This window comes from Mus caroli, unplaced genomic scaffold (genome assembly GCF_978045245.1).
Source record: "Mus caroli unplaced genomic scaffold, Mus_caroli_1 scaffold_16, whole genome shotgun sequence".
Lineage (NCBI taxonomy): Eukaryota > Metazoa > Chordata > Mammalia > Rodentia > Muridae > Mus > Mus caroli.
This window is the reverse complement of record NW_028227271.1, coordinates 21035707-21052625: the sequence shown is the minus strand read 5'-3', so window position 1 is coordinate 21052625 and position 16919 is coordinate 21035707. Positions and strand designations below refer to the sequence as shown.

At 48.4% G+C, this 16919-nt stretch overlaps 1 protein-coding gene across 12 annotated transcripts in view; it reads right to left on the bottom strand.

The window, feature by feature from the left end:
• Positions 1–14346: 14346 nt before the first annotated feature.
• A4galt (alpha 1,4-galactosyltransferase (P1PK blood group)) overlaps positions 14347–16919 on the bottom strand; it is a 49702-nt gene continuing 47129 nt past the window's right edge. For all 12 annotated transcript variants that reach the window (XM_085831740.1, XM_085831735.1, XM_021183445.3 and 9 more), the window contains one exon: positions 14347–16156. In XM_085831740.1, the coding sequence (XP_085687866.1) occupies positions 15072–16142 (1071 nt within the window). In that variant the 5' untranslated portion in view covers positions 16143–16156 and the 3' untranslated portion in view covers positions 14347–15071. The remainder of the gene's footprint in view (positions 16157–16919) is intronic.

Genomic DNA, 16919 nt, shown 5'->3' with positions numbered 1-16919 from the left:
AAAAAAAAAACATCTCACTGACGAGGCTGTGGTGTGTCACACAGTGTACCCAAACAGATTCACTTGCAAATGTTTATTGCAATTGAGTCATTGGTCTGGTCCGAGGCCTTTGAGTTCTGCTCCACTATCCACCCTTGATCTTAACCAAAAGGTGGGGAAGCAATCTGCTCCACTATCAATACTGGATCCTCACCTGTGTCGTGGAGGTCCTGCAGCTTTGGTTCTGCAGGACCAGGATCAGCCCCTTCACAAGCTCCAGTGGTTCGAAGATAGGAGAGAAGCTGGAATGGGACAGTTCAGAGCCCTGGCTCCAAACCTGGTTGGGAGCTGAGTTGGTTTGCCCATCAGCTCTCCAGCATCCACACCACCAGGGCCAGCTCTCCTGACATGCCCCAGCTAGCTCACCTAAGACTGAAGCGAGCAAGGAGATGGGCCAGATCTCCTACTCCTACACCCTCAGGGCAGCTCTCTGAGCCCAGGGCCACCAGGGCCAGCTCACTGTGCTGCCCAAGCCAGGTGTGAATCTGCTCTCCCAAGTGTTGCTGGAATTTTAAATTCATTGACCAGGCTGGCCTTGTACTCATAGAGATCTGCCTGCCTCTGCCCCCTGAATGCTGGAATTAAAGGTGTACAGCCCCCATGCCCTGCACAACCTGAGGCAACTGTAACCCCAGAAGGATGCTCTGGCTGTCATGAGACTCAAGCTGCCAAAATCCACATGTATCTACTTGGTCTGCTCATATCTCACTTGTTGAGATGGCTCACCACCTCATGACTGATGTCATGACTGTTGGTTATAACATGTTATTTTTTAGAACTGAGGCTTCCCACTGAAGGGTTTTTGTTTTCATGTTTGTTCTTTTGGATTTTTTGAGACAGGGTTTCTCTGTGTAGCCCTGGCTGTCCTGGAAGTCATTTTGTAGACCAGGCTGGCCTCGAATTCAGAAATCTGCCTGCCTCTGCCTCCTGAGTGCTGGGATTAAAGGCATGCACTACCACTGCCCAGCTCCATTAAAGGCTTAAGTCTGACAATATCTTGTTAAGCTGCACACACAGAAGGAGGGCTTAGATGGTCCTCAGGCCTCCTGGCTCCACCATTTGTCTATCTCCTCACTGTCTTTATGTTTTATCAGTGCATTCTGGGAAGTCACACCACACAATGGACTGCATTTATTTCCTTCCTTCCTTTGAAGGGTGTGTGTGTTCACGTATCTGTGTGCACATGTAGAGGCCTGAGGTGGACACTGGGTATTCTTAATTACCAATCTACCTTGTGTTTTAGACAAGGCTGAAGCCAGAGTTCATGGATTTGGCCAGCAAGTCCCAAGGACACTCCTGTCTCTCTGCCTCTTCAGCACAGGGCTTCGGGTGCAAGCTGCCATGCCTAGCTTCTAGTGCTAGGGACCCAAACTTGGTTCCTCAAGCTTGTGCAGCATCCACTGAGCCATTGTCACAGCCTGCAACTGACAGAAAGTTCTTGTGACAGGCATGGCTGACTACTCTCTTATAGAACAATAGATGCTTAAATCTATTTAATTTTTTAATAATTCTTCATATATATTTTTTATGTGTATGAGTGTTTTGTCTACATGTATGTATGTGCATCACATGAGTGCCTGGTACCTGTAGAGGTCAGAAGAAGGCTCCCCATGATCCCATGAAACTAGAGTTACAAATGGTTGCGAGCCACCATGCGGATCCTGGGAACTGAACCTGGGTCCCTGCAAGAGCAACAAGTGCTTTAAACCACCAAGCCGTCTCTACAGCCTTGCACTAGACAGTTAGCTCAGTACTTGTTTTCTTTCTTTTTTTTTTTTTAAGAATATTTTTTTTTAAGATTTATTTATTATATGTAAGTACACTGCAGCTGTCTTCAGACACTCCAGAAGAGGGCACCAGATCTCGTTACAGATGGTTGTGAGCCACCATGTGGTTGCTGGGATTTGAACCTCGGACCTTTGGAAGAGCAGTCGGGTGCTCTTACCCACTGAGCCCCAGTACTTGTTTTCTTAACTAACAACCATTTTTTCCCAGCTTCTCTTGCAACTACGGCGAGTACAGCCTAGTCCATAATGGCAGAAATGTGGCCAGTCCTGGTGGCAGACACCTTTAATCTGAGCACTCAGGTGACAGAGGCAGCCAGATCTCTCTGAGTTTGAGGCCAGCCTGGTCTAAATCTGAGCTCCAGGCTACATAGTGATACCTTGCCTCAAACTCACTCATTCATTCATTCATTCATTCATTTATTCATTCAGGGCTGGAGAGATGGCTTAGTGGTTAAGAGCACTTGCTTTTCTTCGAGAGAATGGGGTTCAGTTCCCAGTACCTACATAGTGACTCATAATCACCTGTAACTCAAGGTGCGGGAGATCTGACTCCCCCTTCTGGTCTCCATGGGCACCAGGCAAGCATATGGTACACACACACACACATGCAGGGAAGCACTTGTACTTATAAAATAAAAACAAATAAGAAGTAAAACACAGGAGTGGCAAGGTAGTGGCGATCTCCAGGTGAACTCTGCAGGGTAAATGTAGATGCAATGGCAGGAGCTGGAGCAGCCACTGGGGAATCATGAAACAAAAGCTGGACGTCCAGAGGCAGAGAGAGATTTCAGAAGCCTGGGAAGTTCAGATGACTTAGGGGACATTTCAGATGACTTAGATGACTAATTGAACCCCACTCTCCACGTTCTAGCCTCTCGTCTCAGAGAAGCCAAGCCTTTGTTGTCTGAGTTGCTATTAACTCTGTCTGTCTGTTTCACGCCTGAAACTCTCATGTTTGGGAAGATGCTGCCTGGCTGGGAGTCCAGCAGCCAGCCCAGGCTATCTCTGGTCCCTGCCAGTTGTGTGGTTGCCGGGGGCAGCAGGGCTGGGCTGTATGCTCACCCATCTTCTCTCATTCCCTCAGATATGCTTTCCCTTAACCCCAGTCCTGACCTTTCACGATGGATGGTTGGACTGCATTTAAAACTGAAATGGAAAAAAAAAAAAAAAAAGAGTCCAAATGGAAAAATGAGCCTCTGCTTGGAGACAGGGTTTCTTTTTTTTTTTTTTAAGATTTATTTATTTATTATATGTAAGTACACTGTAGCTGACTTCAGACACTCCAGAAGAGGGCACCAGATCTCGTTACGGATGGTTGTGAGCCACCATGTGGTTGCTGGGATTTGAACTCTGGACCTTCGGAAGAGCAGTCAGGTGCTCTTACCCACTGAGCCATCTCACCAGCCCCGGAGACAGGGTTTCTTGCAGTCTCTCTGAGAGGCCAGAGAGTTTGCAGCTGTTGTACAGTATCCAGGAGAAAGCTTATGAAATACTATTCCTTTTACCCCCTTTTACCAAAACATGAGTCATTTTTTTTTTTTATTGACTCTGAGTTTTCCCTTTAAGCCTGATTTCCCAGCATGCCTAGGATATAGCACTCCCCAGTGAAGAAATATTTAGGCTCATGTGGTTTCTCTGAAGTCTGGTGGACAGCTGGGGATTTCCCTGGGGGGTAGGGGACAGAATGGGAAGGCTAATAAAGGCTTGGGGTATAGCAAGACAGAACTGGGGGAGGGGATGGCCGGAGCCTCTAGCACAGCAGAAATGAAGCAGGCCAGTGCTGGGCAGTACTGTGAGACACAGAGGTTTACTGTTTGAAAAGATAGGATGTCCAGGATGCTGTTGGTTGGTTCCAGGAGCATAGCCTCAGTTGTGGCCCTCTCTGGGATGAGCAATGCTATAGGCGTCAGTGCCTAATCAGGTTGGACCACCTGAGGAGAAGCAGGAAGCCAGGAAAAGACCCAGGGAGAAGGCTCAGTAGTGAAGCGCGTGGAACACAAGAATGAAGATCTGAGTTGGATACTCAGAACCCAGGCTGGCAAGATGGCTCAGTGGGTAAGAGCACTGTCTGCTCTTCAGAGGTCCTGAGTTCAAATCCCAGCAACCACATGGAGATCTGACACCCTCTTCTGGTGCGTCTTAAGTCAGCTACAGTGTATTTATGTATAATAATAAATCTTTGGGCCGGAATGAGCGGGGTTGACCAGAGAGAACAGAGGTCCTAAAAAAGACAACCATGCGAAGGCTCACAACCATCTGCACAGCTATAGTGTACTCACATACATAAATAAATAAATCTTTTAAAAAGAAAAGAAAGAATTATAAGAACCCATTGGGGCAAAGGCTGCTGGGAGTGGACCACTTCTGTCACCCCTGTGCTGAGGAAATACACACTGGCAGGTCTCAGGGGCTCGCCGACCAGCCAGCCTAGCTCATTTGTGAGCTCCAGGTTCAGGGGACTGGAGAGATGGCACTGACTGCTCTCGCAGCAGACCCTGGTTCAGTCTCGAGTACACACATGGAGGCTCATAACCACCTGCAACTCTAGTCCAGGGGATCTGACATGTTTTTCCAGCCTCTGAAGGCACTGCACACATGTGACACATACATGCTAGCAAAACACCCATACAGATAAAGTGAAAATAAAGGGGAGAAAAAAGAAAGTGGAGCCTGATTTAGGGACATAGGAAAACAGGTAGTGTCCACCTCTACACATATATACACACCACACACACACATATATACTCATATACATACTCACACACAACACTCACACACACATAAACACATGTACTCACACACATTCACACACCCTCACACACACATGCACTCAGACACACATATACATACACACATATACACACACTCAAATATTCATACACACTCACACAATGCCACACATACTCCCACACATTCACTCATACACAGTCACATACACATACAGTCTCACACACACAATCACACGCACACTCATATACACACTCACTAACACACAACACTCACACAAATATACACACATGCACTCACACACACATAAACACATGCACTCACACACATTCACACCCCTTGCACACATGTACTCACAGACACGCATACACACATTCACACACACACACTCAAACATTCACAGACACTCACACAATGCAACACATACTCTCACACACTCACTCATACACAGTCACATACACATACAGTCTCACACACAGTCACATATACACAATCTCACACACACACACACACACACACACACACACTCACTCTGTCAGTCCACGTAGTCTAATATCCTGAGGTGGAAGAGAACAGTGACTCTCTAAAGTCATTCATTCACACCCTGGCACACACACAAACATGCACACACTCAGAGAAATAAATAAATAAATATGATATAAAAATTATTTTAAATAGAAAAATAGATGTAGCCTACCTAACTATTCTGCTATCAGCCCCAGACAATGACACCACAAGGGCTGGTTTGTCTCTAAGTAGACAGAGCAGTCCAGGGTTTCTTTTGACTGAGAGAGGTTGAGGGAGTTCCGGAATGGAGGTCTAGGTTGATACACACAATGATGACACCACACATCTGCAAGTGAACCTCAGGTTCAGTCACTGAGGCCCACAGCCTCTGTGATATCACTGCCTACCATTCTGTTGCTATTGAGAAAGGAAAGGGTCTCTGCATAGCCCTGGCTGGCCTGCAATTTGCTATGTGGACCAGGCTGGCCTTGATCTCAGAGATCCACCTGCCTCTGCCTCCCAAGTGCTGGGATTAAAATATGAACCATGTTGGGGCTAGAGGGATGGGTTAGTGGTTAAGAGCCACTAGTTACTCTTGCAGAGGCCCCAGGTTTGATTCTCAGCACCCATGTGGTGGCTGTAACTTCAGTTCTTGGGGAATATGCTTCTTTTGGTCTTCGAGGGCACCAGAAACACATGTGGTACACAGGTATACACACACACACACATACATATATACACGTAGGCAAAATTTTCATACACATAAAAGATTCTGGATAATGTATTGATGCAGGGACTCATGCAGCCTACGTTGGCCTCAAACTTGTATAGCCAAGGATGAGCTCAGACTCCTGATCTCCCTTCCCTGCCTCCACCTCCTAAGTGCTGGGAATTACAGGTACTATAGATGTGGGTCAGCAGGCTCAGTTTGTGAGGTGTTGGGAACTGAACTCTATGTGCATGCTAGGCAGGTGCTCTACCAACCAAGCTACAGCCTGTCTTATTTGCTTTCATTCCTCATATCCTGGGATTACAGGCATTCACCAACACAGTGGGTATATGTGTAATGGATTAGGTCAGATCAAACCCAGGACTTCGTGCAGGTAGGTAAGTACCACAAGCTCAACTGTATCTTTGCTTTTTAGCTCCACCCACCTGGTTTTGCCCTGGGGTGAAGGGCAATGTGTGGAAGTTATTACCAGTTCTTCCACCCATCCGCATGTTTCCAGAAATAAGACCCAGACTCAAAATATATTTACAGGGCTGGTGAGATGGCTCAGTGGGTAAGAGCACCCGACTGCTCTTCCGAAGGTCCAGAGTTCAAATCCCAGCAACCACATGGTGGCTCACAACCATCTGCAATGAGATCTGGCGCCCTCTTCTGGAGTGTCTGAAGACAGCTACAGTGTACTTACATATAATAAATAAATAAAATCTTTAAAAAATATATATATATTTTACAAATATATATACAGCTAAATGCTTCTCTCACTAGCTATAACTTAAGACATCCCATTTATTATAACCCATATGTGGCTGCTTACCTATGCTCAGGTACCAGGCATCTGTCTCATCACATCTTCCCAGGCAAATCATTTGCCTGGCTCTATCCCAGAATTCTCTCTGTCTCCCAGATGTCTCACCTCCCATTTCCAGCCTAAGCTACAGGCCACAGGCTTTTCAATTGACAGGTGATGTATCTGTACAGTACACAAGACATTCTCTCTATAGTGATGGAACTTGGGGACAGCCCTCTGGAGTCAAGATGACACCCCCCACTTTGTCCCTACATTGGCTCAGCAACACAACACAGTGTCTACAAATATGCTGCTGTCACCCAAAACCCAGAGGTAGTGTTCTAAGCTAGAGTAGGTGGTGAGTAGGCTGTTGTCTCTGTGACACCAGCCAGATATGACCCAAGAATGGCAGATTGATGATAAGGTAGAAGTTATGACCCCAGCTGGTGGGCAGGACATAAGTACGCTGATTCTGGCTCACAGGTACAGTAAAGTTGGCTGAGCCAGTGTCACACAGCCTGTAGGGTGTATATGTAACTTCCATTCTCCTGTAGTAACTGTCTCTGAGGTTTACTGCCTCAGTTTGGCAACCTGGGCCTAGTCCTGGAAACTTCTAGCCTCTGTACAATCTTATCCAGGCCTAGAATGTTTTCAGCCTCTGAGACTTAGTGCTGAATAAGCTCACCCTTTCTAGTTCTTTTTGAACTCTGGCTGGCTGGTTCAACTCAGCTGTTCTGGCTCAAAACTCTTCTCCATGATGACTGACTCAATCTGGCTTCTCTCTCAGCCTCTGACTGAAATGCTCTGCTTAGCCTTACACTTACTCTGGCAATCTATTCTAATTTTCTGGTTCTTTCTGGTTCTCTGGTTCATTCTGTCTTCACCTGTGTTTAATTTGTTCTCTCTTCAATCTGCCTCACTAAAACTCTTGATAAAACTGCCTCCCTCCTTTCCTATGTGCTGCCCCTCAAGTAGCTTCCCTTTCCTGCCTCTTCTCTTGAGAGTTGGGCATATCCCATTATGTCAAATCTTTCTCTGATTCATCACTTTGTCTGCCACTCAATTAGACATTACTTTCAAACATGGCTGCTTCCTTCTACAGGTGTGTACTAAGGGCATGTCTGTATTCCAGCCAGAGGGATTAAAGGTGTACACTAAGGCTGAACCACACTACAGCTAGAAACAGGTTTTGTTTTTTTTTCCCCCAGGAAATAACAAAATCTCGGGTTCACAGTATGATCAAATATCCTGCAATGGTAGGGGAGGAGGGAAATTTGAGGATCTCTGCGACTTTAATGGATAGCAGAGGAAGGTGTCATGGGAGGCAGTTCAGAATCCCACAACTCAGTAGCCAGTGAGTTCAAACTTTTGGAGCAGGCTCTGAGCTGTTTAGTTTAGGCATATCTAAACACAGCACAACCTGGTGACAGACTACCCTTGTGATGATTAACTCAAACAACAGAGCATATCTAGATCTCTTTGAGGAACAAAGTAAACCCATCGGGAATCTTTGAATAGTACATGTGATACCTCCCATAAAGATGGGCCCTTCAGATAGGCTGAGAAAAACACGTTTACAAGAAGGGCCCAGAGAGGGGTCTGGTATGCTCCGGCCACAGGGACTGCGTAAAGGTCCCCTGGCTAGAACGCACATTTGATCCAGCCTTCTGGACAGAAAATAAGTTTTGCATTCCCTTCCTTGAAGGAACACTTCTCTGTGCCTGTAAGCACACAGGCCTCTGTGTCCCCTACAGGGAGACACCCTGACAGGGCCACAGAAATGTCCTTTCCAGTTCCGGATGCCTGGGAAGCTGATGGTGTCACCATAACCTGAAAACCAGGGACACTGGAAGAATCCTGCTGTTTGCAGTCCCAGCTTGAGCCTGAAGAGGATAACAGCCAGGGTGGAAGAATGTGGCCTAGCCCTGCTGGGAGAGACCGAAGAGACCGGCTCGCCCTGCTCCTCCTTACCACAGGAACCAGGTCATCCTTCAGGCCCTGAAGGCAGGCCTTTCCTACCAAGTTGCTAACTTCCCAGGTTTACCCCAAATAATGTTTTATCATTGTTCCCCACTTTGTAGCTGTTCTGAACACTGGCTCAAGGACTCTCCCTCTTTTCCAGGTGTGGCAGTTCCTTTTGGGAGAGACCACTTCTTCTTTTTCTTCAGCTCTGCCCCTTTCTTTCTTTTTTTTTTTTTTTTGGTTTTTCGAGACAGGGTTTCTCTGTGTAGCCCTGGCTGTCCTGGCACTCACTTTGTAGACCAGGCTGGACTCGAACTCAGAAATCTGCCTGCCTCTGCCTCCCAAGTGCTGGGATTAAAGGCGTGCGCCACCACGCCCGGCTCACTCTCTGCCCCTTTCTAATGACTTGTCTTACTTCTTTTTACTAAGTCCCATATTAAATTCTTCTTTTCTGATTTTTTTTTTTTGAGACAGGATCTCATGTAACACAGGCTAGCCTCAAACTTAATACACAGCTGAAGCTGGCCACCAACTTGAGATCCTGTGCCTCTCCCTCACAAGTGCTGAGCTTTCACTGGGCATACCTCTGTGCTTTGTGCATTAAATTCTTTGTAATAAAATAATTGGCCAGGTTCCTCACTAGGCATGCTGCTTGTCTTCTGTGACAGTAAGAGAAGCCCCAGGCTGCCTAGTCAGCTTGAGAAAGAGAAAGGTTTGTTTTGCCTCAGAACGGTAGACATTACAATCCATTGCTAGGTAGGTGTTAGACCTCTGGTGGGGTGCTGAATGGCAAGGGAGAGAGCACACTGTTTATTTCATCCCAGTGAGCAAAGCAGGAAGGGGCTGGGTCCCACAATCCCCTTTGAGGGCATGCCTCCCCTAACCTAAAATTCTCCCATCAGGCCGAAGCCCTGAGGTTCCACCATTTTCCAGGAATAGACCTTTAAGGGCGTTCAACAGTGAATGATAGCAGGGACTCTGTTTTATTCATTCAGTTAACGAGGCCTTTTCTACTCATTTAGCAAGCAGTCAATGGGTCTTCCCAAGTCAGGGCTCAGGCATGAGAGATCACAGATAGATCAGACTTGAGAGTGGAGCTCACAGTCTGATGGTAAAGGCAGTCAATATGACAGTCTGATGGTAGAGGCAGTCAACATGCGAGGGAATCAGCCTGAGGTCATTCAGCCTTAGGTCATTCAGCCTGAGGTTCTCGGTTCCTTTTTCTTCAGTCCTGTATAGGACGTGGTCATGTTAAATCACCCAGACGGGATGTGAGCAAATTTGGATCATGCAACTGGATTATGTCCTTAAAGACATCTGCCTTGAGGCTGGAGAAAAGAAGTGCTCAGAGGTTAAGAGCACTGTCTGCTCTTCAGAGGTTCTGAGTTCAATTTCCCACCAACCACATGGTGGCTCACAACCATCTGTAATGGGACCTGATGCCCTTTTCTGGCCTGCAGGCAGAATGTTATATTTATATATTTTTTTCTTTCTTTCTTTCTTTTTTTTTTTTTTTTTTGATATCTGCCTTGGACTCTAGTGTCACCTTTTTGGTTGACTGGGAAGTGGCCATAGCTGAGTCCTCCACAAACCACAGCCCAGGGAGGGCTGAGACATAGCTAATTCTGAACTGTGTGAGGCAGACATAGTCTTTCTCAAACCACTGGGCTTTTTGTTACTGCAGCTTCCCGAATACTGTCCCCAATCTGTCACGGATGTATATTAGATTCTCATCTGGTGCAGTGGCAGCTGGATGCCTCTGGGGTCTCACTTGCTTCTCTTTGGGTGTTGGAAGAGCTGATGGAGTTTGTGTTTTGTTGGTGAATTAAGGACATCAGGAATGACTTCTGGTCTCCACTTCACTGTCACCACCAAATGGCTTTCTCCTGTCCAGGCTCTACTGAAGTGCTTTATGCTGGCTGGTCTTATGATAACTGGACACAAAAGGAACATCATTTTGGAAGAAAAAAACCTCGATTGAGAAAATGCCTCCACCAGATTGGCCTGTGAGCCAGCCTGGGTGTATTTTCTTAATTAATGCTATTAAAGGGCCCAGCCCATTAAGGGTGGGGCCATCCCTGGGCAGGCAGTCACTGGTTCCATAAGAGAGCAAGTCGAGCTAGCCATGAGGAGCAAGCCAGTAAGCATCACACTTTCCATGGCCTCTGCATCAGTTCTTGCCTCCAGGTGGTTCCTGCCTTGTCTGAATTCCTGCCCTGACTTCTCTGGATGATAGACTACAAACTGAAAGATGAAATAGACCCTTTCCTCCCCAGATCACTTTTGGTCATGGTGTTTATCACAGCAAGAGACCCTAAGTAGCTCCTGCTCGCTCCCTCTGCCACCCTGCTCCAGGAGAGATCGCACTTGAATCATTGTTGCCCACTCCACACCTCCACCCTCACAAAATTCCCAGCATGCCTAGCGCCCAACTGGGCCTAAGCAGAGGTTTGTAAGATGCCCAGCAAGAAAGCAGACTTCCAGGAACGGGGCCCACAGTGCTCATCAAGCCTTGGCCTCTGTTTAGGCAGTCAGAGGGAGGGCGGTCGATTTAATATTTCAACAAGAGGCTTAATGTTGATATAGCAGCCAGGGGAAATTAGTTCCCTAGCTAGCCCTGAGCTGCTGGGAAAGACTTTCCTGACTGGCCAGCCTGGAATTTTCACTAGGTGACTGATCCATAGCTTGCCTTGGGCCCCTTATGGGTTCTGTCTCCCTCAGCCATGAACAAAAAGATCTATAAACCGACTAGCCAGTGAGAAACCACAGGGCCGAGGATCTGATTTCATGTCCTGTCCCCAGGACATGTTCCAGCCAGGCAACCCCTCCCTTTCCCATTCTCAGAATCCAGCTGTGCAGCAGTTCTGACTTCCCCCAGAAAGCAGCAGCTGGAGGTTGCCAGGGTAGCCGCACTCTGGGGGGTTGGGCCAGGGCAGGGGAAAATGCTGGCAGGGTATCTAGAATCAGGCCCTAGCAGAGAGTGGGGTGAGGGGTCCCACAGGGAGTTGTGTGTGAGGCGGGAGCTGAGGGTCTAGTCTGTGGGTGCATTGAAGTTTATACGAATGCCCAGCTCCCAGCCCACACAGCCCCACAAGCGTGCACTTATCTCTAAAATCACATAGGGTCTAGACCGAACCTCCACTCCCTGATGTGGAAGATGGGATGTGACAATGAAGGATTTGGGTGCACACAGTGTGGCTCCTTTGCTAGTGGCATCCATGCTGGGAACCAGCATAGCTCAGCTCATTTTCGAAAAAAACAGGAACAAGTCAAAACTGGCCCCAACTCAGAGGCTGGCGGCTGGCAGAGGGCTTTTAAGCTGGACATTAACCAAGACATCCCAGCCCAGGAAGTGTATGAAGGAGGCCAGTGATGGTAGATGAAGAGATCCCCTCACTGGGCCTCAAAGCCTCTCTCTCTCATCGAGGAATGAGTCAGCCCTTCGCTCCTGTCACCCAGGCCCCGTCTGCCTTTCTGCCAGTTCTCCAGGGTACACTGCTATTTCTGCTGTGCTGTATTTTGGTTGGCAGTTTATGGCAGCTGGAATAAGGTCCAGAGCGGAGTGGCTGGGCAAGACACAGGCTGTTTGGATGAAGGATGGAAGAAGATGAAGAACCTCTCTGTTCAGTTGCTAATTTGGATCTCTGCTTTTAGATATGGCCCAGCTAGGCATGACTTGAGGAAGGTCTGGGACCAGGGCTGCCTCCTGCATCCGTCAGGAAGGCCTGCCCCACAGTATCTCAGAGAGCACTCTGCAACTGCTCTATCCACTGTGCGGAGGGGCCATGTGGCCAAGTCTCAGACTGATGTACCCCCAAGAAGCAAGCAGTAGACTAAGACCTGAGCTCTCAGCTCTGCTGGGGATGAGATTTTGAGACCCTCACCCAGCTACATGGCATTCTGAGTCTGACCCTGGGAAGGACCCTGAGATGCACTTAGCCCAGTCTCACTTTCTAGGCCCTTTACTGAGACAGGCTGAGAATCGGCTAAACTGGGATTATCCCCAGGTCCTGTGGAGTTGGAGGAGGCTCAGTCCCAGAGGCTTCCTAAGAGGCTGTCTGCATTGGAGGTGGTGATGATGGAGAGGCTCTGCAGGCAACATGGCAGGAGTGTGGTGTCAAGATATTACTATGAGAAAGAGTTCTAAGGGGCTGTACTGGCTGGTTTTGTGTGTGAACTTGACACAATCTGGAGTTATCACAGAGAAAGGAGCCTCCCTCGAGGAAATGCCTCCATGAGATCCAGCTGTAAGGCATTTTCTCATTTAGTGATCAAGCGGAGAGGGCCCCTTGTGGGTGGTGCCATCCCTGGGCTGGTTGCCTTGGGTTCTATAAGAAAGCAGGCTGAGCAAGCCAGGGGAAGCAAGCCAGTAAGTAACATCCCTCCATGGCCTCTGCATCAGCTCCTGCTTCCCGACCTGCTTGAATTCCTGTCCTTTCTTTGGTGATAAACAACAATGTGGAAGTGTAAGCTGAATAAACCCTTTCCTCCCAATTTGCTTCTTTTCTTAGTCATGTTTTGTGCAGGAATAGAAACCCCAAGACAGGGGCCAAGAATATATGACTTTAGTGTGGATGGAGTCAGGGGGTGGGGCCAAGTTATGGAAGGCCTTGAATGCTGGGCCTAAGTGTTTTGTTTTGCAAACAGGGAGCTAAGGAAGAGATTGAGGCGAGGGAGTGATGTATTTCTCTCCCATGTGCAAGCACGTTTAGGGTGTCACTCTACCACCATCATGAGGCTGAACATCCCCCATCCCTAAGGGATCATCTCACTTTTTCCATATGCATACACAATCACAAAGAGTGCTTGTGTTGTTAATGCCTGTCACTCTAAAACAGAAAGAAATTAAAGATAGGTGACACTGGGCAAAGTGGCTCATGCCTATAGTCCCCTCTTGGGAGAACGAAACAGGAGACTTCACGGTAAACTTCACACCAGACAGCCTGGACTATAGAGATTCGTGTGTGTACATGTGTGTATGTGCACGTGTGTGTTCAGGAGCTAGTGGAATCCAGAAGACATCAGATCTCTTGGAGCTGGAGTTACAGCACAGTTGTGAGCTGCCATACAGAATGTCTGACCAAACTTAGGCAGTCAATCTTGGGTCTTCTGGGAAAGTGCCAAAAGCACTCTTAATGGATGCGCTGTCTCCCCAGCCTCTACAGTTGAGACCTTTTCAATGATTGACTAGCGACATAATTGGCTTACAGTTCGTTGTCTTCACCAAAAACCTCTCATCTGCTCTTGAATGCCGTTGGAACCAGACAGCTCATCTGCCCGAGCGCAGGCAGAACACAGAGGCTGGAGAGAAGTCCAGAGCTCCCAGCAGCCTCCTGGCTTCCCACCCCATGGGGCTGCCCAGCCATCCAAGAGAAGAATCAGCATTGGCTGCAGAGATGTTCCTAGTACTGCATAGCAGGACACTTCCAGAAGTTACCAGTAGCCTGGCCAGACTTCCAAGGTGAGGCCGGGGTCCCCTCCCTTCCAGGCTTGGCTGCGGCTAGCACCTATTCTCAAGCCTTGTTGTTTATACTAAGCCCCACTTAGGCTAAAATAAATCTAGGCTTATTGAGGGTTCCAAGCAGGCTAGAACTCCACTTTGGCTATTTGTGAGCCTTGAGAAGTGAGGTAGGACCACAAGCTGCTCCCACACCACGTCAGCCAGCCACCCAGTTCTGAGAGCAGCCTCTCCAAGTGAATTTTGTGACCCCAATGAAATGGCCACTCTCCAGCCTGTTCCCATCTGTAGAACAGTGTGTGCAGAAGTCTATGTTCACAAGTGCACTATGTGACCATGAGGCATTACATGTTGGTGAGTCACTTTTATTATAGCCCCCAGTGTCTACAACAGGGAGGGAGTTTAAAACCCTTTTTTCCTTTTTAAAAACCTAAAGAATTTCTACAAACCAAAATAAAAATAAGCCAGGCAGTGGTGGCATACGCCTTTAATCCCAGCACTGGAAGGGTTTCTGAGTTCGAGGCCAGCCTGGTCTACAGAGTGAGTTCCAGGACAGCCAGGGCTACACAGAGAAACCCTGTTTCGAAAAAAAAAATTTCCCACATCCCCAAACACTGGAACAGGCTGTGATAGATCTTCAGAGCACTGTCCCAGGGGAGGAAAGATGGTGGTCCCAGGGAGCTCTGCCCCTCCCCTTGGGCTCATGAGGCTGAGAGAGCCAAGTCCTTTTCCCTCAGTTTTCAGAGCTCCACTCCTGACCCCACCTCTAACCAGCTGTCTTCCAGCTACCTTAGAATGCTCTTTAGTGTTCTTGTGATCTAGCCCATTAAGGCCCCAGATGTTAGTAATTCTGTAATCACTGGTCAGCCTAGAACACCGGACAAAGTGTATCCATCGGTCTCCCTTTGGCTTAGAGGGGCAGGTGTAGAACTGGCAAGTGTTCCCCAGGCCAGCTTGGTCTCCTCTAAAGTCAACAGCAGCATCTCAGAGTCCCCTTTTTCCTGTCTGCTCATCTTGCCTCCCTGGAAAGGCGGTAACAATGTTGATATGATATGTCTACAGCCTGAAGGGCTGTCACAAGTACATCTTCATGGCTCTATGTGTCGTAGGGCAATAGCGGGCATGTAGCTGGGCCAGCAGAGCCTTGGATGTGGCCTCTAGGTGTGTACCCTGACTTTTCTTGTTCCACACATGAACAGCATAGGTGGCATTGAGCAGCTGGGTCAGCTCCTCGGGGCTGATGTCTTCAAAGTATTTCTTCCAGTTCTGCCAGGGGATGGGGTAGAAGGCCTCGGGGGGCAGGGCAGTGACCCCACGGCAAGCATGGCTCTCTTCCAGGCTTTGGATGGAACACCACTTCTTGAAGACTCGGGTAAGCAGTTGGGGGCCCTGGTGACCCCAAATCCAACCATTGTAGTGGGCCACAAAGTCATGTAGACACAGTGCCAAGAACTCATGCTTGCGCTCAAAGGCTAGGAAGGCACCGTTGAGGATGTAGCGGGATTGGATGCCCAGCGTGTTGGTCAGGTTGAGCAGGTTCTTGAGAACGATGAAGTCTGTGTCCAGGTAGATCCCACCAAACTTCCAGAGGAGTGCGATCCTGGAAGCATCAGACAGTACGGGCAAATGGTAGGGCTCCCACCTGTGGTGTGCCTCCGCGTACCAGGTGGCCAGTGGTGTGTCCTCAAACAGTTCTTGCAAGTCCAGAGGTCGTATCCAGACATTAGGAAAGCAGCTCAGAAGAGAGATGCCAAGATTCCGGGGCTGAGTTGTGGTGTCCCTAGGCAGCCCTTTCATGAGCACAACCACCTGAGATTCAGGGTGTGCCCTGGCAGCTGATTCCACAGAACACATAAATAGAAAGCTGGGACTGGTCCTGTCTGATGTCTCTAGGAAGAAGATGTTGCCTGGGGCAGAGACTCTAGGAAAGGCCAGCTGGGGGCAGGAGAAGTCCACGGGCAGTCTTTGGTCCTTAGGTGCACCCACAGTGTGCCAGTAGATCAGGATGGAGATCAAGAACATGAACTTGAAGCTGATGATGAAGAGGGTGAAGACCCGCTGTCTGGGGGTGCCCCTGAGCATTCGCAGCAGGCAGTCGGAGGGCTTGGACATGGTCTTCTCCAGATGGGAACAGGAGATGCCCATAAAGATTGACTTGTCTGCAAAACATGAGCACCAGCGGTTCAGGTAGGCCAGATGTAGGCATCTGTGACCCTCAAGAAACACGTTTCCTACCGACGCCAGGGAAAGATAATATTTCAAAGCCCAGGGTCTCTGGGACCCAAGTGGCATGAGTTGCACCGTGGCAGGCTGGCTGCTCATCTGTGACATGGGAGCTGTAGGCGGGGTCTGGGCAAGGTCCTTTTTGCCCCTTGTGTAATAAACCTGTGAACAGAATGCCTAGGGACCAGAAGCGATGTGTCTCAGAGTGTACAGCCAGAGTCTAGCATGTAAAAGGGCAGTCAGAAGCAATAACTTTGCCACATAACACCCTCTGCCTGACCTAGTCTGCCTCTTCTGGGTATTGGGGTGGTAGCTTGTCCTTTGACCCTTTTGCTCCATGAACAACAGGCTTTGGCTTACTCAAAGACAGGCCACTAAATGCCTCACACACATTTGGCATGAAGACCTGGGCTTAGGATTGCAGAGATGTCTCAGTGGGTTAAATGTCCAAGTATAAGTACCTGGGTTCGGATCCAGGGAACCCGTGGAAAAGACAGAAACAGCAGTGCACGCCTAGAACCCCAACCCTGGAGGGGATAGAGATGGAAGGATACTTGGGCCATGCGCTTCTTTTTCACTAAGGATTTATTTATGATATCACTATTTATTTTAGGTGCATGGGTGTTTTTCCTGTGTGTCTATCGGCGTACCACAGGCATGAAGTACCCTTGAAGACCAGAGGAGGGCACTGGATCCTCT